This window comes from Accipiter gentilis, chromosome 22, assembly GCF_929443795.1.
Source record: "Accipiter gentilis chromosome 22, bAccGen1.1, whole genome shotgun sequence".
Lineage (NCBI taxonomy): Eukaryota > Metazoa > Chordata > Aves > Accipitriformes > Accipitridae > Astur > Astur gentilis.
In genome coordinates, this window is record NC_064901.1 from 21238425 (window position 1) to 21259349 (window position 20925).

At 47.1% G+C, this 20925-nt stretch overlaps 1 protein-coding gene across 4 annotated transcripts in view; it reads right to left on the minus strand.

Annotated features, from left to right (window-relative positions):
* The window catches only part of ARHGAP1 (Rho GTPase activating protein 1), a 25912-nt gene continuing 4987 nt past the window's right edge, over positions 1–20925 (minus strand). For 3 of the 4 annotated variants that reach the window (XM_049825711.1, XM_049825710.1, XM_049825712.1), the window contains 13 exons: positions 20458–20641; positions 19563–19655; positions 14182–14211; positions 8764–8851; positions 8392–8523; positions 7806–7892; positions 7083–7181; positions 6251–6358; positions 4943–5019; positions 4469–4546; positions 3793–3921; positions 3511–3614; positions 1–2817 (listed from right to left, as the gene is read on the minus strand). In XM_049825711.1, the coding sequence (XP_049681668.1) occupies positions 2638–2817; positions 3511–3614; positions 3793–3921; positions 4469–4546; positions 4943–5019; positions 6251–6358; positions 7083–7181; positions 7806–7892; positions 8392–8523; positions 8764–8851; positions 14182–14211; positions 19563–19655; positions 20458–20596 (1344 nt within the window). In that variant the 5' untranslated portion in view covers positions 20597–20641 and the 3' untranslated portion in view covers positions 1–2637. The remainder of the gene's footprint in view (positions 2818–3510; positions 3615–3792; positions 3922–4468; positions 4547–4942; positions 5020–6250; positions 6359–7082; positions 7182–7805; positions 7893–8391; positions 8524–8763; positions 8852–14181; positions 14212–19562; positions 19656–20457; positions 20642–20925) is intronic. The other variant, XM_049825713.1, reaches the window with a different exon arrangement.

Genomic DNA, 20925 nt, shown 5'->3' on the forward strand with positions numbered 1-20925 from the left:
AAAAAAAAAAAAAAAAAAAAAAAAAGGCCAAAAAAAAATAAAGCACCCACCAAACAAACTCCAGCCAGAACACGGACACTTGCAGCAATCCCTGCTCGCCCCCGGCACTGCTCCTCTCGCTACAGCACAGGGAACGGTCCTTGCTGCTCTGCAGGGCTGGAACGTGCCACCCTCCCCAGGGAGCCAAGGCCTCGTGCCCTGACACACAGGCACTTCCAGTTCCAAGTTGCCAACCTTGGGTTTGTTTGTCCCAGGAGAAGTTAGCTGGGTTTGCCTTTTCTCTAGGGGGATATAAGCAAGGCCAGTGTCAGCTGCAGATAGAGTCAGAGCACCAAGTCTTCCCCCCATACCAAAGCCTACACAGAGCGGGGTGCCTGCAGGATAAAAGGGGCTACAATGGGCTCCCTCAGCCTCCACGCTCCTCCCAGGCTGTCAGGAAAGCCTTCCCTCTTAAAACAAACACTGGGACAAGTACACCTCTCTCCACACTGTCCATCCCAGGAGATTACTCCTCCACAGCACATCAGCCCTGCTAACTTACGGTAGCAGAGATCACAGGTGAATTAGGAACTGAGTATCCCTACCTCCAAAACATTTATTTGGTTACTGCTGTGAATTGTTCAGGCTGAAACAATTCATATCCTGGCCAAACAGGGAAGAGTCCTACTCTTGGCAGTGGGAGACTAAGCAGCCTTGTACCTCCACAGGGCAAAGTCCCCCAGTATCTAGAAGGGATCAGAGCCAGCCCTCTCCGACAATATCTCTTGCTCCAGCCTTAGTAATGCTCACTGTTCCCACCCATGTGTTGGTGTGCCTCCTCTGAGCCAGCTGGCTGGACCTGTGCTGCCCTGCAGAGCTGCCTATGTTCGCACCCATCCCCATTCCAGAGCTTAGCAGAAAGAGCAATTTCCATAATTCCTGCAGCAGATGTCACTTATTTTGATTACAACTGGGGCACCGACCTTTGGTCGGTGTTAAAGGCAGACTAAAATATTATGAAAAAGCAAATTCTATTTAGCATCCAGTAGCTTTTTAAAAATTAGTCCTGCTTGGTCCAAAAGATTTGTCCCTGTGGCCAGATGCAGCAGGGAGAGCTGGCCCAGGCATGCAGGGCACAAGTTAAAAAGATAAAAACACACCATTGAACTAGGGCTAGAAGCTCCCTGCTAACACCCTGCCAGGCCCAGGCTAAGGAGAGGGATCTCTTTTAGCTCAGTTAACAGGAAAGCTGCAACCCAAAACCAACAGTGATGCCCTAACAGTATTGCAGCTGCTTTGGGCCAGGCTCACCCCGCTGAGCCTGCTTTGCGGACAACTCGATCTCTCCGGCCATGCCCAGAGCACACAGGATGCATCTGACCAGGCTTCCAAGGTAGGACGGAGGGAAGGAATAAACCGGGGAGGAGATGGGGCAAAGGCCCTTGGCATGGAATAGCTGTTCCCTCACAGCTTTGGCACATGAGCGCTCGGCACCTGGACAGAAATTCATAATCCAGGCCTGATGCACTCCAGGGTGAGTGTTAGCCCCAGTCCCTAGACCTTCCCTAAAGGCCATGCTCTCTGTTACACTGTGCTGGGGAAAGGTCTACTCAAAAAGACAACTAACCAAGGCTGTCTGTGCCAGTCAGCGCAGATACACATGCCTGACAGAGGAGTAAAAGGCCTTGTGCTGCTGCCACAGGGAAAGGCAGTGATCCTCTTAGTGTTCAGTGGTTCAGTGCCACCAGGGCACTGGCTCCCTGCCACTCAGGCTCACCAGCTGTCAAAGAGCCCCAGCCAACCTCCCCCTCCCCGCACAGCCAGGTCTGGCATGAACCTTCCCAGCCAGGCTGGAAATGCTGCTGGAGAGACAAACGCCCGAGGTGGGTAACTATAGGAGGCACTTCACCCACTACACCCCAGCAAACATGGACTAGAGCTGGTGATCCCAGAGGGGTTTAGGCTAAATTCAGCCTCCTTGTATTGGAGTCTGACAGGTAATACAGCCCATGTGCCATGAGCCTGTCCTTCACTTGCCTGCCAAAAGCATGGGGTCTGGAGTGGGTGTTTGCAAGTGCAGGACATGCTGCTACCTGAAGCGCATGGGCTGCCTGGCTCCCTTCCCTGCTTTAGGTGCCTCTGGGGAAAGGCAGAATGCACATCCAGTGCTGAGAGATGGCACTCGCAGCAAGAACATCTCTGCCACAAAACCCAGCAAGCCTGCCCTAGCCCAGACAGCCCAGCTGAGGCGAGGGGGGTGAGCTGAGGCTATTGGGAGCTTAAAGAAAGAAGATCTTTGCTGAGGAAGGGACCAGGAGGGCAGAAAAACCGCACGTGAGGGAAGGAGGAAAGGAAGGCAGGTCATCTGATAGGGCAGCAGACTGGTGATGAACCCTGGAGGAGCTGCACAGACTGGCAGGTGGGTTAGGACTCCACTCTCAGCAGCTGGGAGACCAGCTCCCCTCCCCATCCGGAGCAGCAGGTCTCCTGCTCGCTTACATACACACTTTCTCCACCATCTCCACAGCCCTCACTCTGCTCATCACCCAGAGGATCAATGGTCCCTTTGCGCTGGAGACAGCTTGGTCACAGCTCCAAGACAAGGTGGGAAAGAAGGTGGAAGGTGGGCACAGTGTGCTGGTGTGGGCTGGCCTGGATTCAGGCCTCCACATCCTCAAAGAGCTCCTTCTGGTGGTCCAGCAGGAACTTGGTAAAGGTATTGATGGGGTTGATGGCTTTTAGTGTGATGGCTACATCTTTGGCCCACAGCAGATTTGGGCCAAACACAACTGCCAGGTTGGTGTTTGTCATCTTGTTTCTGTCACTGTGAGCAGAGACCTACGTGGGAAGGAAAGAGACCATTGTGAATCCTACAGAACAATACAGCAGCTGCCCTCTACCCTCCCCAAAGCCAGAGCTGACAGACTCCGAAGGGCAAATGGAAGTAGAGAAGCTGAAGGCCCAGTGCCAGAAGGCAGCTGGGGGGAACACACATGACATCCAGCACTCAGGAGGTGAGGAGCAGCATCTTGCCATTTGCCACTACAGATTAACCACCACGCCATACCATAACAATAGGACCAACAGCACTGTCAGCCAGCATCTCTACAGTCCAGATCACCACTCAAAACAAAATGATCTTCCCTCTTGCTAGAATAGCCTTGCAGTGGCTGCCCTGGCAGCAGAAAGCTCTGTAGGGCAGATCTGAGACCCCTCTTCTAGTCTAATCTTCTATTCAGATATTTTGCAGTTGTACCTCCACCCTGGGGAGCTTCCAGCCTCTGTGGTACAGACTACACGGGCTTACTGCCTGCCTGCACTTCTCAGAGTTATGAGAAGCAACTCCTTAGGCTAATTCATCATGATCATTCTTGATCTCTGTATAACAAGAACATAATGTAAAGAAAGGCAATTTCCTAGCTTTAGACTTACTGCCTCTCAAAGGCAAAGAGGGAGCAGGCAGTCAAAAAGCTGATGCAAGGCACTGGCAACTGAACTAGAATATGACTGCCCACCTGTGGAGCAGCTCACCTGCACCAGAAAGGCTGTCAGTAAACGGAGCACTTGGTAGTTTTCTTCTGGCAGAGTCTGGAGTGTTTTGCGAACAACATCCACACGATTCACCTCTTCTACACCTAAAAATCAAGAGAGACGGGACAAGCAAGTCCATGAGGAATCCTCAGCACCCACCTTGATGAAAGCCCTGTTTGCAGTCACAGGGTATCCCATGCAGAACTGCCCCCCCTACAAAAGATCTCTTTGCCCTTGGCCAGTGCAACATTCAAGGAGTAGCACACTCTTGTTACAACTCACTCTGGAAGCTGACAACGTGGCTGTAGAGGCCAAAAGTGAGGAGGGGCTCAGGTAGCTCCCTCAAGAAGGTCTTGAGAATCACAGCAGGGAGGTGGACATCTTCATACTGCTGGAAATCTACAGGCACACCTGAGAAAGTAGAGCAGAGACTCAGTGCTCACTGACCAAAGCAGGACCTCCTCCAAAGAATGGTACATAGTGGTCACAGTCCAGAACTAGGGAAGCAGCATTTTAAAGAAGACAGAGAGGGTACTGAAGCAAAACATCTTCTAGCAGAGTGGAAAAACGTGTCCCAAAAGCATATGCAAAGCACTGCTGAATCCAGCACTACATCTTTAGAAGTCATCAAATGCAACAGATGACCAAGTTTCTTCCTGGTCATCTCCAGTCCCTCCAGAATAGCCAGACCAAGATGGTATATCCCACCCCAAGAAACAGGGAAATTTTCAGGAAGGAAAAGGGCAGCAAGAGGAACATCAGTGGGAAGCAATACGCTTTCCACGCAGCAGAAGTGTCAGATGCTTTTCCCTTGCAGCTTAGGCCATACCCTGGTGGGGCCTCACCTAGAGGCCTATCAGAGAAGGACAGGAGCCGTAATAGACTAGTTCCAACACAATTCCAGTTGGACAGTAGTAGTTCAGGAATGAGAGGGGCTCTGCTGAGTTTGGGTACTTACCCATGTTGTATTTTTGCTGCACCTCCCTGACAACCTGTGTATTTGCTGATCTCCGGAAAATCCCCTCTGTAGCAAGAGCTGTGAAGTGAGAGCAGATGGAGAAGAAAGATCAGCCATGTGAGTCTCTAAAAACGCTGGTCTTAATCACAAATCCATGCTGTGGGGCATTCAGACAGATGTCAGCAAGTCCCTTTTTTACAGTATGGCAATTCTTTCTGCTTCTGCTACCAGGCAAAGGACACGACGAGCAGTTTGCTGCTCTTATACAAGGGGCAGTATGGACAACTAGAAGAAAGAGGTCTCCTAAGCCCTGCACAATCTCTCTTGAAAGCTAACTCACCTAGTTCAGGCCTTTACACCTAATTCTAGACTGCTATTCTTCTTTATCTTACCACACTCTGGATGGGAACTTAGGTGGAGGAGAGGCCACTGACATGGAATTAAGAGGCACTGCAGCTTCCCCTGAACACTTACCATGCTCCTGCAAATGAGCAATCGTGTCTCTGACCACCAGAGGAACAGGAGACTGATCAGGGTTCTTCTCCCTGAGACTGTGGGAAGAGACAAAAGGTTAAAAATGACTGGCCCTCCCTGCCCTGCATGCAGCCCCTGAATCTTGAAGTTGCCCCCACAAGCTCTACCACATAGGATCTTGCTATCCCAGTCCCTGGTTCATCCATTATTCCAGCCTTCTCTCCTCTTCACCCATTATGCTACATCATTCACTGGAGCAAGTATGAGCTCATTACTACACCACAGGAATATTTCTCTGCTGTAAAAATCATAGCCTGTAGATGCCAGGGCAAAGGGGTTCCCAGAAGGCAAGGCTGCTAGTTATGAATCAGGTGAAAAGGGTTAAGCTTCCTTTTTATTTCCCCATAGGAGCAAGGGCAGAAAGCTGACACGAGAGAAATATATATGGGGTAAGTTTACCCTCCCCACTTCTGTAACGGAAGATATATCAACCCAATGGCTGTCAGGGAAGACCTAGTGATGCCAAGGTGTTCGCTGCCACCCTCACATTGGATTGACTATACCACTTGATAGCATGGAACTGTTCACCCCTTGCAGGCTACTAACAAGCCCAGGCACACAGCATCAGGGGAGTTACATTTGGAAATGTTGTGTTGAAGCTGGGGAATGTGCTCCCAGATTGCCTCAGAGGATCTGTCTGGCCACACAGTACTGGCTCCTCCTCATTCGCCGAGGAGGCAAAAATCATGCTCAAAGTTAAAAAATACCTGCAACGCTTAGCCAATATCACTAGCCCTTGCCCGTGTTTGTGTTTGCCTGTGTCACCGTGCAGGAATGGGGGGGATGGGAATCAGTACAAGGGTGAGAAGAAGTGCTTTAAAAATAGAATTTATGATATGGAACAAAATAAGTAACAGATCTGCAGCACTGCTCAATCAAAATAGCATAGCCCTAAAGACACCTCCATCAGCCTCCTACAGATTTGCTTTGCTTAAAGGAAGTTTCTAGTGGCATAAAGCCATCCCCATGGCCCTTATTTTACTCCTCCCTTAGTGACCCTTAGTTGCAGAAAAAAACCTTATCCTCATTTAGTTACAACCTAGCCAGGGAATCAAGAGGGTGGAAGTGAACTGAGTCAGTCAGGATCTGGACATGAGTGCAGAGTTCCTCAGAAGAATGATTAAAGCTTTTTAGGTAGTCTGAACTGCAAGAAATTTTACAGCCACTTTTGCTGCTGTTCAGTTGTAAATACAGTGACCTCATATCAAGCAAGTCAGGGCAAAAGCAACACAATCCAGAGATACTCACTGCTGGAGCGAGACTCCAAACTGCTGGTTTGGCAGCGGTGGGCGTGGGGGTGTTGGCTTCTGGGGCACTTGTGAAGGTTTCTGCAGAGATCTCAGATACTCATCATACCTGTAGCAAAACACAGACTAGTAAAAAGCCACTCCACCTCCCAGAAAGAGCACGAACCCAGCGCTACATTTGACCCACTGCACACCCACTGGTAACAGCTCCTGCCTAGCATGGTTGATTCCACCTATGCAAAAATGGGACAGGCAACTCTGGAGCATAGGGGCAACAAGAACAAACATCTGGTTGCCAGAAAAAAGCAGGGAGAAAGGAGTATCTATCTGGAATCAGAAGCTGGAGTAGCTGAGAATGACAGACAGCATGGGCAGGGGGCCAGGGCAGCACTACTTGTGATGAGACAGTTGCATGTATGTGTTTGATTCCCTGTCCCTATCTGGTAAGACTGAGATTGTGGCAACTTTGTGAAGCCCCAAAGACAAGCGGAACTGTGCAGAGTGAGCAAAGCGGGTGCCCAGATACAGCAGATGCACACCGCAAGCTCCAGGTCAGTGTTAAGGTCAGCACCTCGCAGAAAGCCCCTGAGGGGTGAGTGGGAGAGGCAGGATTGGTGCTCCACTGGAGGAGGATTTTTAACTCGAGGACAGAACTGGGCACTGGGGCAAAGGACACACAGGAAGGAGCACGGAGAGAAACAACAGCCAATTTGTCACCACTCCCTCCAAAACCACTGCCTGAGTGGAACAATCTCTTCTTCCCCTTGCCATTCCTCCAGAAAAGTCTCCTCTCACAGAGCCCTAAGCAAATGGGAGAGAGGCAGCATTCTCACTTCAGCACTTGGCTTGGGATCCCCAACTGTTCCAGCTTCACATACTCCTCCAGCTCACTAAGGAAGTTCACATAAAAAATCTTTCGTCCAAACTTAAAGCTGAAAAACAAGAGAAAAGTAGGTATGTGAGGAATCAGGAAATTCAGTATCAGAATGGACTTTTCACAGGCAAGGAGAGCAGGGGTCTGCAAGAGACATCAACGGGGCAAAGCGGCAGGTATGGCTGAGCAGCAGAGATGTCACCCACATAGCTCTCCAACTCCATATCTTTTTCCAGGAGATGCCAAGACTTTCCAACTCATGTTAGAAGCCCTAGCAGCAGCAGGCTTCCTAAAACGCTGGATTTCTCCTTCCTAATTTCAGCAGCAGGTCTTGTTTTCAGTTATTTTACAGAGTTAGAATTTCAGCATGAACACAATGAATTAAGTATCATTTGGACTGATACTCTCACTTCCTTTTTCATTATTAGCAGAGCCTGCAACACTTTACTTCTACTTAGCTGGATAGAAAGGGAGCAGCACAGAACTGCAAACTCTGTAGGTTCCCAAAGCAGTACTTCTTGTGTCTGAATATTTCTGAGCTCAGAAATAGGAGAAGATAGCATAGGGTGAGAGACTTCAGGGTAGGCTTGGCAGCCTGCGCTCATCTTGTACCCCACTGAGAATGCCCCATTATTCCCCTGCAGTCTGAGGATGTGGGTGAGCCTCCTATAGTGCTTCCTACCTGATCAGAGGCTTGAAGAGAATCAGCAGGGTCTTGATGAACATGGTTGGGTGCACAATATACAAGGCTTTGATGTTCTTCTTGTACCTGCCAAGAGAAGCTAAGTAAGGATGAGCTGCACTTTAAGCAGAGGAGCCAACCTTTCCACAAGATTAAGGCACCCTGGGTGCTCCATTCCTTTTGCACCGAGCCTCACCATTTGCCAGCACCCACGGCCTCTGCTCTCCCATGCTTCCTAGCTGTGTCAGGCTACTCAGCAGCCTAAGGGCACGCTCTATTGTATTCCAAGATTCACCAAGAAGCAGTGAGCAGCCTCGTCAAGAAGCAACAATTACACCACGCGGCTGACACACTTGCTCTGGTCTTGGTTTTGCTGCTTGCCTGTTGGCCTAAAGGATTTAACTACAGAAGGAGCTGTTTATCCCATGGATTCAGCCTGCATTAAACAACAACTCACCTCAATAAGCAGCAGAAATAAGTGACAGTAAATTATGATCACCAAGCTACATGGGGAGCCTGGGGAAGATCTTCTATATTAGGCTACAGAACAGCATGATATATCCTTGCTTGCTGCAGCCTTACTCACTTGCGATCGAATTCCCTGTAGGCATCCCGCAGCCAGCTCAGGGATGGCTTGTTCTCACTGGTCAGGCCATGGTGCAGGTACACCAGTGTGTAATCACTCTCCACATACTGGTCCAGTGTGAATTTCAGGTACCTGAGAAGAGACAACTGCTGAACTCACTTCATGCTCTGCCACAGAGGCTCTTCCTCCCTTTGGGACTCATTTTGTGTACCATAACAGAGGATTTGCATCCCCAGTAATGGAGGTAAGCACTCTGGGAGGACCTGTCCAGCTAAAGAAGTTACTGCAGATAGATCTGGCCCCAGGAATCCAGCACCTGGGAATTATGTCAGGCTTAAGAAGTTAACAGCAGCCTCCTACGGCGCTACTCACCCCAGCAGTTTCACGTGATCAAGTTGATGACTTGGGGGCATCCGGCAGGCACTGAACAAAATTACTTTCCTTCCATATTTGTCATCACCTGCAGATGAAATGCCAGAGATTACAGGGAGTTTAAGGACTACATTGTGCTTTTGGCAGCAAGGGGTAAACAGAGAATGGGAAACTGCCATAACAAGGCAGAAGTCTGGATTGCCACAACTGCCAGGAAAGCTAAACCTGATTTTCAGCAGAGTTACCATGGGCCTAGTATGGAAGCAGAAACCCGAACACCAAGGGCCAGGCAAGTCAACAACGCAAGTGGAAAACAGTCCATGCTGCAGCCCTGAAAGAAAAGGAAGGATTGGAAGCCAGGATGCCTCAGGACACATAGGAATGGAGGCCTCAAGTACAGAACAGAGCACTCAGAGCATTAATCCTGCAACGGCTGTCCCTGGGCACAGCTCCTGATGCACATGTACCCAGGGAGACACAGGAAAAACTGCCCCTCACAGGCACAACCACCACTCCTTCCGTCCCCAGACTAACTGCTTGTGGTCTGGTGCGTTTGTTTTGTGCTTCACCTGAAGTTTAGTCCTGCACACAGAACAAAGCCATTTCATACCCTGGAAACCAAGATATTCCTAGAAACAGGGCAGTCCCAGACACATCCCAGAGATGAGAAAAAAGCATCATCATAAGCCTCTTCTACAGAAGGACCAAGTAGGGCTGCTGGATTCTCCAGGGGGATTGCAGAACAAGCTGTTCACCACTTCCTAGATTTTCCATCCACAGAGATATTTTTCCAGCCTGAACTGGATGGAGCTTTAAAGTGCAGCACAACAAAGCATTCTATGTGAAAAACCAGCAGAAAATAGTCCCCATCACACTGGAGCCAAATAACCCATAAAGCACCCTCATCTCGGAGAGGGCACTCCCAGCCACCACTTGAGGCTTCAGAGACAAGCAGCCAAGTTTTCTCCAAAGCAAGTCTTCATAGGTCAGTGGACTTCTGCCAGCAGAGATCTCAGCCCTGTGAACAAAACCTGAGCAGATGGGCATGAACAAGCTTAGTACACATGCGAGGGGGATTGAGAGATTAGGTAAGTAAGAACCAGGTCACAAATCTTTCGGACACACAGAGTTTGAGGGAAAGTCTGGTTCTCTCCCAGACACAACACCCAATCCATTTCCATAAGGATTACTTGCTTTTTTAGCACCAGCAGAGATGAAATGGTTCCTTTAGTGTGAAGGGTTAAAGTCTTCCCATCTTTCTTGCTATTCACCCTGCTCCAAGAGCTATGTTTTCTTGTCAAGCAGAAGGAGCACGGAGCAGTGGAAGGGGCTACAGAGGTTATACTCAACACCACCCTCCTTCCTCCCCCACGGCACAACTATCTCATACAGACCACAGCACAGAAAAGCAGCAACGGTCACTATTTATGTGGGACAGCCCTGCAATACATCATTCCTCTTGAAATATATCCTTTTCCCCACACTGATTTACAATATTCAGAGCATGCAGCCATTTTCTCACCTTTGCATGGGCTCTGGCCCTCAGCTACCGCTTGGTTACACTCACTGTGCAGCAACTGAGATCTCAAACTGAACCCCAGAACAGCAAACCTGAGGTTTCTGGGAACACTACCTGCTAGTAACAGATGACCACTTAGTGCTGCAAATGGCAGCCAGAGAACTCACATACGCCGGCCGTGACATTAAGATGCCACTAACACTCTTTTACCCCCTTCCTGGCCAGAATAGATTCTCTTGCTACTTGTTCACTTATATTTTTCCCTCGCAAGTCCCATTTTCAAGTCACTCACCAGACAACACAAGAGACAGAATTTACTGATGCACACAAGCCAGAACCTCTACAAAAGCTAGGGACACTGAGGCAGCACTAGGTACAGACCAGGAAAGGGGTGGCATAGGCCATCACATTGACATACACATGCGGAGGTAAGGGGCAATTAGGGAGGACGCATGACCCAGAATGCAGGACTAGGAGAGAGTGATGCAAGGCTCATCTGGAACAACCAGGTACAGTCACAGCCAGGCCACAAGACCAACATCACATTGCATATCCCACGGTAGCCCACTCTCTGCCTAGCCCAGAGTTTCTTGGTAGCTTGCTGTGAGCTTTAGGGCTGGGTCTAATGCACATAAGCTGTCTATAAAACAAAGGTGCAGGCTACAAAGTCCTCAGCAGGGAATATGGCATATTGTAACTCTTCCCACTGGTCTTGAGCCACTCATATGTCTCTATGTGGAAGACAAAGGGTCCTGCCTGCACAGAGCAGCAAGAAGATGGTAGCACCTGAGAATCCGCTGAGTTTTGTAGTGATGAAAGAGAATGGTCAGAAGGACTACAGATCTTTGCAGATCATAGCTCTGTACTAAAGTCAGAATGGGTGCTATCTTCAGTTAACTGAGAGGCTGCATTTCATACCAGAGTGGATGGTCTGAGGGCCAGAAGCAGATTGCAAACTTGATCAAGGCAGGCCTTGGTTGTGAAGAAATGCAGTATAGCACCATGTTCATGCGATGTTCTGGGTGGCCACACGCTCAGCTCAGGCTCCTGGGCACTAATTTCCAGACCTGACAAGTCACAAGTCAGGAACCACATAGCTTAAAACACCTTCCTCTGGAATGACGTGAAAGCCCACAGCAGGGCCTATGTAAAGTCTAGAATCCCGTTTCTTAGGTAGCCTTGGTGAAAAGGTCTGGGATTGCTGGTAAAGAAAAAACAGACAATCCATGATTCTGCCAAAGGGGAGATGCCAGCCATATTTCCCCCGGTTAATTTCCAGGGCCAAGTACACCAGAAGATAAGCTATAGTCCCCTGGATGACTGAAAAAAGAGTGGTCCATTTTGCCTTCCAAATCAGAATGAATTTATGCATGAGACCTACACCGGAACCAGCACGCCCATTACTGAGTTCTGGGTTTCACTGCAGTTTCACTACACTGAGCTCAGCCTGTTAACACAGACACTTTCAAAACAACCAACTGCCAATCTTGTTTCCACCTGACATATATCAGATCAGTCTGGTTCCTCCAGACATGACAAAATTCAAAATTCAGCATCGAAGCTGAACAGTCAGTTGTTCCAAGTCATAAACTAACTTAAAGTCCATTCCATGCATTCCTGGCTGTTGGAGGAAACTGCCTGCAGGTGGCCTCTCTGCCTCCAACTGAACAAGTTTTTATGGTGTTTGATCTTTCCCAGATGCTTCATCCCTTGTACTGTTTGCTTTCCTGTTTGCAATATTAATCTTATGTACGTAGGTTTTCAGCCTTTGTTTGCAATTGCAAAAAGCTAAAGTTTCCATTGAATACAACCATAGACCATGAAGTAATCACTCAGCTTTTAAGGTTGACTCCTACCTCTCCCAGATGAGGAACACTCAATAATTAACAACAAACCAAAAAAGAAACAATTATATACCATCAGTACTCACAGAACACCCCAACAACGTGCATACCTTTGTAAGTTCGTACTTCAAAAATATTTTCAATCTACACTGGAATTAAACTACTTCCCTATAGGACGTAATTCAGATGCTCTTTGTTGTTTAAAAAAAAAAAAAAAAAAGAAAAGTAAGACAGTAGCCAATATGCAAAGCCTCTCCAGTCAAGACAGCTGCTCATCTAAAGAGATATTAACTTGTAGCACTGATAGACATGATAATTCTCCTGAACATTGTTCTGGTGCTTTTAAGGCCCAAACTCAGTTTTATCTCTCACCCGAAGAGCATCGTTTCCAGTGCACTTTTGAGACAAGGGGCCAGGAATATCATTGCTGTGGTTCCAAGCCATCAGTGCGAGACCATACTTCTAAAAAGGCTGAAGTTTAAATACTGAGGCTAATGTTTCAGATTGAAACCTGCAGCAATACAAACATATCAGAGCAGAAATTCATATCAAGGTAGCACTATCCTGAGGCAGGAGACTATTAAATGAATCTGTACAGCCAACACAGAAAATATACACTTGACCTGCAAATCCTGCTAGGTATTTCTAGGTATTTCTCCAGAAATATATCTGTTAACCTTTATGCCATGATTGGAGGCTGTCATACTACTCACTGGCAGCGTAACTGCAGTCCAGACACCCAGCTCATTCATTCCTACCTTCATCAGGTACCCTTGGCTGAGGACCCACCTCAATGAAAGATTCAAATGGGAATATCCTGGTACTTTGATACTGAGAGAATGCAGACAGCTAAAACTTGCCACCAAAAGCTAGTGTTATCGGTAAAACAGCAAAGTTAACAGAGTTCAGGGTCAAGGAGAGGACACCACTACAGAATTCTGGAATAGTAGTACACAAGTTTCACAAAGCGTAGGATGTTTATCAGAGCCACTGTCACTAAAAAACTTCTCTAATGTAATTTCAGGTTCCTGCCAAGCTTATGGCACAGCTGGGCAGTGTTCAAGCATAGTAGATTTTAGTTGCCTGCTGAATTCCAAAATGGATTTAGCCCCTCAGGAAAAGAAGGTAAGGAGCTCAAAGTAGAAGTATTTTAATACATGCCATCTTCCACCTAGATATTCCCAACATCCAAACACTGCCAGAATCGTAAACCCTTATCAAGTGACTACAGCTCTGATACAAAATATACTAGAGTGTCAGATAAAGAATGCAAAATGGGAGGATGCCTGAGCATATGGGAAAGGGGGAAGAAGTGCCCACCTAATGAGGCAGTGAGGATCAGCATTTCCATGGACTATGGGAAGGTCTTGGCCTGCTGCTCAGAAACAGCAGAAAGAATTTCACACCAAAAGAAGTTTTCATCTACATTGAGAAGTGTGAAAGCATCAGCAGCCAAATTTCTAAGGCTTGGGACTGAAGTCTAGAGAGTATTAACAAATGCTCAGCAAGCACTGAGCAGTCTAGCACAGCTTCAGGCTAGAATAAGGAACAAATTACCAAAACACATCTCTGCAGCCAAATGGAGCAGAAATAGGTGACAGTTATTTTCAGCTGGAGAATCCAGTTTAAGCGCCAGCTGCTTAGCACGTGAGCACAGCAGCAGATCATATGAAGGAACAAGAAGCAATCCCAGGATGAACTTCCAAAGCACACGTGACAAGGATGTAAATCTGAATTCCAACTGAACTGGTCCAAGCAGGCCACCACCATGACAGAAGAGGAACAGGATTTATACTGAGACCCAAGAGCCCCAAAGTAAAGCCCACACGCAAAATTTGGCTCAGATGATTCTGCTGTGCCTGAGGCAGAGGTCCAGCCCTCAGAATATAATTTTGTGCAGCCTTTGGACTCCTGAAAAGTTGCCAGTGCAGCCTAAGGCTGAGCAAAGTTTGGGCTCCCCTGAGACAGTCCAGCTACAGGCCACGGTCATGCTAAAGGAATACCATGATCTACAGCTACAGTACCAAATGTTAGTGCCACAAAAAATCTACCTACCTGGTTGGGCCCCATCAAGTGCACCCTGGTCTGGAGGAACAGAAACAAAGTTAAGGCAAGCCAAGCTTCGCACCCTTTCCCAGAAAGTAATCTTGAGTATAAAGTCTCAGAGTCTAGCCAGATTGCCGCTGGGATGCATTTTGTTGCTGTCTTGCAGCAGCCAGGCTCCTTCTACTTCATCTTTCCCCCAATCTCCTCTCCACAGCAACCTTAGCTAACAATTAGAGGGGGTAATAGCAACCCATGATTCCTGAATTGTCTTTCTTGAATTTGCAACTAATTCTGTATAATCGTAGTCAAGTTTCTGGCCCTTACTGTTACACTTCCCCTACCACCAAAACAGCAACTGCCATACTGCCACTTTTAAAAGGGTTAAACACAACTAATTCTGAATGTCAGGATCCTTTGAAAAACTTCAGAAGTGTATAGAGAATGGCATCATGCCATATGAATAACACATCCAACAGACTGTTTTGCAAGAAGCTAAATTTCACTAATAAACTGAAGATAAGGACAATTTAGATCTTCAACACACCCATAGCTTTAAAAAAAAAAAATAGTAGATTCTGATAAAAAAAAATAAACTGCTAGTTAGAAAAAAGAAAAAAGGTTTCTCTGGGCAGGGAGGGGTTGGGGTATGAAGGCATTTATTGCTATGCCCAGCCCCCTTCCACCACTCCCACAGCTATATATGCAACAGACGCACATGGGCCTATCAAGACAGGAGCCTGAGCATAGCAGGGCTCTAGAAAGAAACTCTCCATTCCCTTGGTCTCCCTTAGAAACTTAGAATCCCTTAGAAACTCTCCACTCCCTTGATCTTGCATGTCAAAACATGGCGCACAAGCTCGTCTTGCTTTGGATGGGCCAATTCTACAGAAGCAACTCATCATTCCAAAACATATAAATCCTCTTTTACAAAAAAAAAAAAAAAAAAAGTCAAACCCAGAAACTACACCCAAAAGCAGCAGAAATGCAGGCACCCTGTATTAATGGAGCCAATAATAATGTACCATACTGGAAGGGAAAAGGACCCTTGCTACCAGAGGCCTTTGCTGAGCCCCATTAGCCACCAAAGACACACAGCAACATAATTTCAACACAAGTTTTGCCTGCAACTTCTACTTTTGCCTGCTTAGTGAAACAACAGCTACTGGTGCTCAAAGATTGATTTAACCTCCCCATGTCAATCACTGACAGCAACAGCAAATCATCAGCACTAGTTACAACTTTGGCACCTGCAGCCAACAGCCAGCTGCATTACATTTCATGTAGGTTTGGTACCAGATTCACCACTGAAAAGAAGATACTGTTGAAACTGCAGTTTCAATCTAGTAATACTCAGGAAGGTACACCCCCAGCTCTCCACCTTGCTTTCCCACTTCAGTTGCAGGTCTTACACACACTAGCATCACGACTCCTCTGCCAGGGCAGCCCTACAGACTGCCAATTAATGGTGTGAGGCAGATTTCCCACAAAAACTAGCAGAAACATGCTCTGAGCTTCATCAAAGCTTTAAAATCATCAGGCAAGGACTACATAGCTGAAGTAAATAGTGATGGCCACTCTCCCGACAAGCGCTACATCAACTTCTAGCCTCCACAGCAGCAGAAAATTCATATGCCAATCCTATGTTAAGCCCCAGTTTTCTTATTCCAAAAGGGAGAAAGCCAATTATTGTGTAAAATGGGAATGCTGATGCACCTCATAGCTATAGGTTTGCATATTAACCACAAAGGTGAGACCGGTTATTTTGGACTGGGCAGAACGAGGAAGGAACACATTGCCAGTGAGCTGTCAAGAGCCCTGCTCTTCCCACACAGCCCTGTGTTTCCAGCAGGCACCGCCATCTCCAGAGACCTCCTTCAGACTGTTATTAACTACCTGCCATATTCTTGCAATTCAGTCTCTGCTGAAATTCAAGGCTGAGATTATGTCACCCTAGTCTGCCTCATCCCCAAAGGAGATGGAAGCAGCACCTTTGCCATATAAGAATTAGCAGGACGATACAGAAACTCTTAAACATGACAGAAATTTGGGACAGTTCCTCAACAGTCTTCAACCAGAAGCCTGCATCTCCTCCGAACGCTATGTAATGTGAGCAAGTAAAAAAACCACACTTTGCAGAAGTGGTTTGTGCAGTGAAATCAAGCCGCTTCTGCTCCAAATTCTAGCCACGTGCAAAGATGAATTTCTCTGCTACAATGCTCACAAAAAGAGGAACTCAAGAGTCAAGAAGAGCACAACCACACAGAGACATCTCCAGAGCCACGTACATTAAGGCAGGTCTGAAAGGACAGGCAGAGTATCATCTCTTTCCTTCAGAAAAGCACTGAATCCAGAACCAAAAGAAGGTTTCCCAAAACTAAAATATTCTGATTCATAACAATGCTATGGTATTCCCTCAGAACTGTGACCTGGATGCCTTTTGCTGCCATCTTCCTGTGACACACCACCGCACGGGACAGCAATGACATGCCTGCTCCTTCCCCATGGACAGCCTCTTCCAGGAAGATCCCAGTCCCCCCAGAAGAGACAAGAGCATAGGGCATAAAGGACAGTCTCCATGAAACTGCTGCACTGTTTGTAAGTGAAGAACAAAACCAAACCCCTTGTTTTTCTAGTAAATTCTGCAAAATGTTTTTCAATATTATTTTCCCTCTTTACGCCAGATAGTCAGGATATTCAAACCCAGAGTGCCTTGAACTGCATCAGAAATTAAGGTCAGATAGAAAACGAGTGCGCTAACTTTTTGTCATCAAAACTGGGCTTTTAGTAAGTTATTAACACCATGCACCCATCCTGCAAGAAACAATTACTTTTCTGACCACACAGGATAGCCCTGGGATCATGGAGTTCAGCACAAGGATGGGAACCAGTCTTCTGCTTTTGTCTCAAAATAGCATCATCGTCCCAGAATATATTTCAGGGAAGGCAGGAACAGAGTTAGCCATATGCTTTCTGCTCTTAAGTGCAGAAAAGGGAAGGACACGGGAGAGAAAGCTCATAAATCAGCAGAATGGACAAAACTACCCCTGGTCTGCCGCCATTTGCTAATATTTAGAAGACAACTGGGCGTGGAGCTATTTTGTTTCAGGCTCAGCCTGGCGAGCTTTCATTGCACCTGAAGGTGCCGAGAAGCACAGCTTGTCAGTAGAGTCAGATCCAAACAGTTTCTTATTAATCCTCCAGTGAGATTTTGATTCTCCAGGCTACTTCTAATAGGATTTTTCCAGATTTTCCTGGATTGTTTGCCTCCAACAACAGCCCAGAGAACATTACCCTGTCTGATTCTCCAAACAGTTAGCATTATTAATTATTGACCAAGAAAACTGAACAAACAGCTTCACCCCAGATCCCAGATGACAACTCAGGCCCCTTTGATCAACTTCATAAATCCTGCTTTCAGGAGATGAGACACAGCGAGTCTCAAAACTATGGAGCAGCACATCTGCTATCTGGAGCTGTGCTACTAGCTCTTTCAATGCCAAGAAAGGCATTGCAGCATGTTCTGTGTGGGGGACCATCACAGCCTTTCAGATAAACCAGCTACCAGTGAAAATTGGCCAGGACCAGCCAACAACAGAAGCTTCTCTGAGCTGCTTCTGCACTGTACAGAGACAGGGACAGAGAGCTCACTAGAAACACAAGCTTAAACCACAACAGGGAAGAGATCTCTTTCAGAATGCAGGCACACCTCCCAGTCAGCCATCAAATCACCCCAAAATCCTTTCAGGAAGTTAAAGAATTCTTCATTTGCTATCCTAGACAACGTGTCAAATGGCTGCATTCCAACAGCCATTGAGACACACCTCCGCTGGAGTGATACTTCATTCAGAGAGCTTGGGAAAAAAAAAAGTTACCTCGACACAGAAATCCCGCAGAAAGACTGGTGCTTACGTCAGAAGGCAGCACACAAAGTACATCCTTGGTTTGGGCTGACATTCCAGTCTTATCAATGTCTCTGATCTAAACTCTCTGCTAAGCACTTGGTCTGAAGCTTTGTCTGAAGTGAACAACAGTATCATTTAACTCACCAGCTCCCAGAGTCCAGAAACACCAGTTACCTCTGCCATTTGCATTACAAATATTAGAGCTATTATCACTGAAATGGTGGAGCCCACACATCTGTCCCTTCCCAGTTTCAGCAGTAGGGAGGCCAGTGTGCAGAACTCTATTAACCCCAGTCCTGAAACTCCAGCCCCATGGAAAAGAAGGTTAGTAACACATTTGCAAATGAAAGCACTTGTGGCAAACCTACAAGACATAATGGCCCAAATGCTAAACACCTGGTCTGTCAACCCGAGCAACCAGAGGCACACAGAAGACAAAGAACAACAAAGTGTCGAGTGTGCCATTATCGTTTTGTTCCCCAAAAGATGTAACGTGAGAGGTTAGGAGAAAGAAAGCTCATTCTAGAGGACAGCCCAGAGAAGAATGATGTCAGGACAACTCTTACCAAGGTAAGTGCCTGTGAATCTTCCCTCTGTGGTCAAACCCTCGCTGCAGAACAACCCTGAATCAGGGGGGACTCCAGCTCGCGCCTCTGCTTCACTGCAAATTCACTTGTGGGGCAAGCACCAAGGCACAGAGAAATGGCAATAGGAGGGGTAGGAGGTGGCTACAGGTAATCAAGGAGGAAGTGTGAATCAAGTCACAACAGGTTGAAGAGGCGCTTTTTTTTTTTTTAACAAGGAAGGCAAGACAAACTGGGATTAGCCTTTCCTCAGACTTACCACAGCAACCTAAAAAACTACCCCCAAAACTCTTTCTTATGGAGGTCCCATCAGTAAATCACCAAGGGTTAGTGTAATTAAAATAATATGGATAAGACAACCACACAGAAAAAATCTGAATGCTTGTGACTCTGAATGATCAAGCCTTTCCTTGCAGTGCACCATGGGCCTATTCCCTCTATTTCAGATTTCTGTAGATGTTGTTTCTGGACAGGATGGCAAGCTCTGGCCATTCAGATGTAAGAGAGCTGTCAGACCTACTGTGGATTACTCAGTCAGCTGAGGACCTTGCAACAGTACTGCTGTAACTAGATAATTTCTGTGGTATTATCATGCAAAAACCACATCTTGTGATCAGGATGTAGTCAAGTGCCACATCTAAAACAATTCAGCAAAAGCAACCGAGTCCTCCTCAAAATATAATCAAGACAGTAAGAGCCAAGAAGGAATGCAAGTTTAACCAAGGTCAACAAGAAAATTACACATATTGCAAACATTCAAGAAGTTTGGTGCTCCTCTTTACAATGCCAGCTGTCATTGCCACTTGGGCCTGGCATATAGCAGGTGCCCCCAGAAACCCATTAGAAAGACTCTTCCTCAGCCCAGCTGCAAAGACATCAAAGGAGAAAACAGAAATATCACTACCTGCTACTTCCACAATGTGGTGCCGTGCGATATCATAGTAGGGATCATCCCACTGCAGGTGAGTGACGGGCTCTGGGGAGCCTTTGGAGTCCTCTGCACAAAACACAAGGAACAAGCACTTAGGAGAAGGGATCTGGAGCACCTTGGCAAGGGGTACACTAGAGATAAAGGGACGAGAGAAAAATGGCTCTTCAACATGGGAGGGACTAAGGTATGCACCTGTCCACATTGGAAACCCACCTTTGAAATTCTGAGTGGGCAAGAGCAGCAATGACTTCAAAAGAGACCTGTCAATCCTATGAGGTCTATATGCGTCCCTCAGACCGCGCACCCTCTCAAAAAATGACTGTTCAGATGTGTCACAAACATTCACAAAGACCAAAACCCAAGTGCCAAGGGCACAATCATAGCTTTTTAGAGCAGGAGGATCTTAACATCGTCCCTTGATGGATGGCCGTCCTATATGCCCCTGAGCTAATTTCCCTGACCTCTTTGGGCAGCAGTCCATAGCACAGGATTTCAGAGCAACAACTCAGATCTCCAGCCCTCCCTCCCACATGGAAGCTCAAGACCCTTCCACTCAGGAAGGCCAAACTATCTTGCAAGAGACCATAACAGAGGACACTCAAGGACTTATAGCATGTCTGTCCTGTCAGCACCAAATTGCAGCCACCCACAGGACTGAGAAGAATATGTTTACATCAGCTGGCTCTGAGCTTTTTAGTGCTGTTCAATGGCAGGGCTAATTCTCTTTGGTGTAGTGCAAGATTAATGCATCTCTAAAGCTTTCAAATAGAGCTGGGGCTCTCTGTATATGTAGACATGACCACAGTACTGCAGAACAAACAATTCCTTTTTGGCCAACACCCAGACCCCAAACAAGCAGGATACTTACCTGATTTGGGAAAAGCAGGGGCTTCATCTGCTGGCCAGCTCTTATCATCTATGGAGGCCAGTTTGAGCTGGCTGAGGGACTGGTTGGTATCATCCAGGTTCAGGTCATCCTGAAGCTCCGAGAGCGGGTCTGCAGCCATGGTCCCCAAATACCGCAGTTTATTTTGCAGCGTCTAGAACAAGGACTGCAGAGATTGCTAGGTGAGACACGGAGATCACAAGCTTACCTCCCCATAGAGGCTCTTCCTCTTCTGGCTGATCTTCCCCAAATCCTCCCTTATCTTTACTTATCCAGAGATCATACTTCCCCTCCCCCTTAACACAGGCAGGAACAACTCCTCCTCCTCCAAGCCAGGAGCACCAACATATGACAGATTCTTTCATACGTCAGATTCTTTCGTGCCTATTGCTATCAGAAGGCCATCAGGAGCCTTTACCAACCCTCTCAGCGAGTCTCTGCTTGACCACA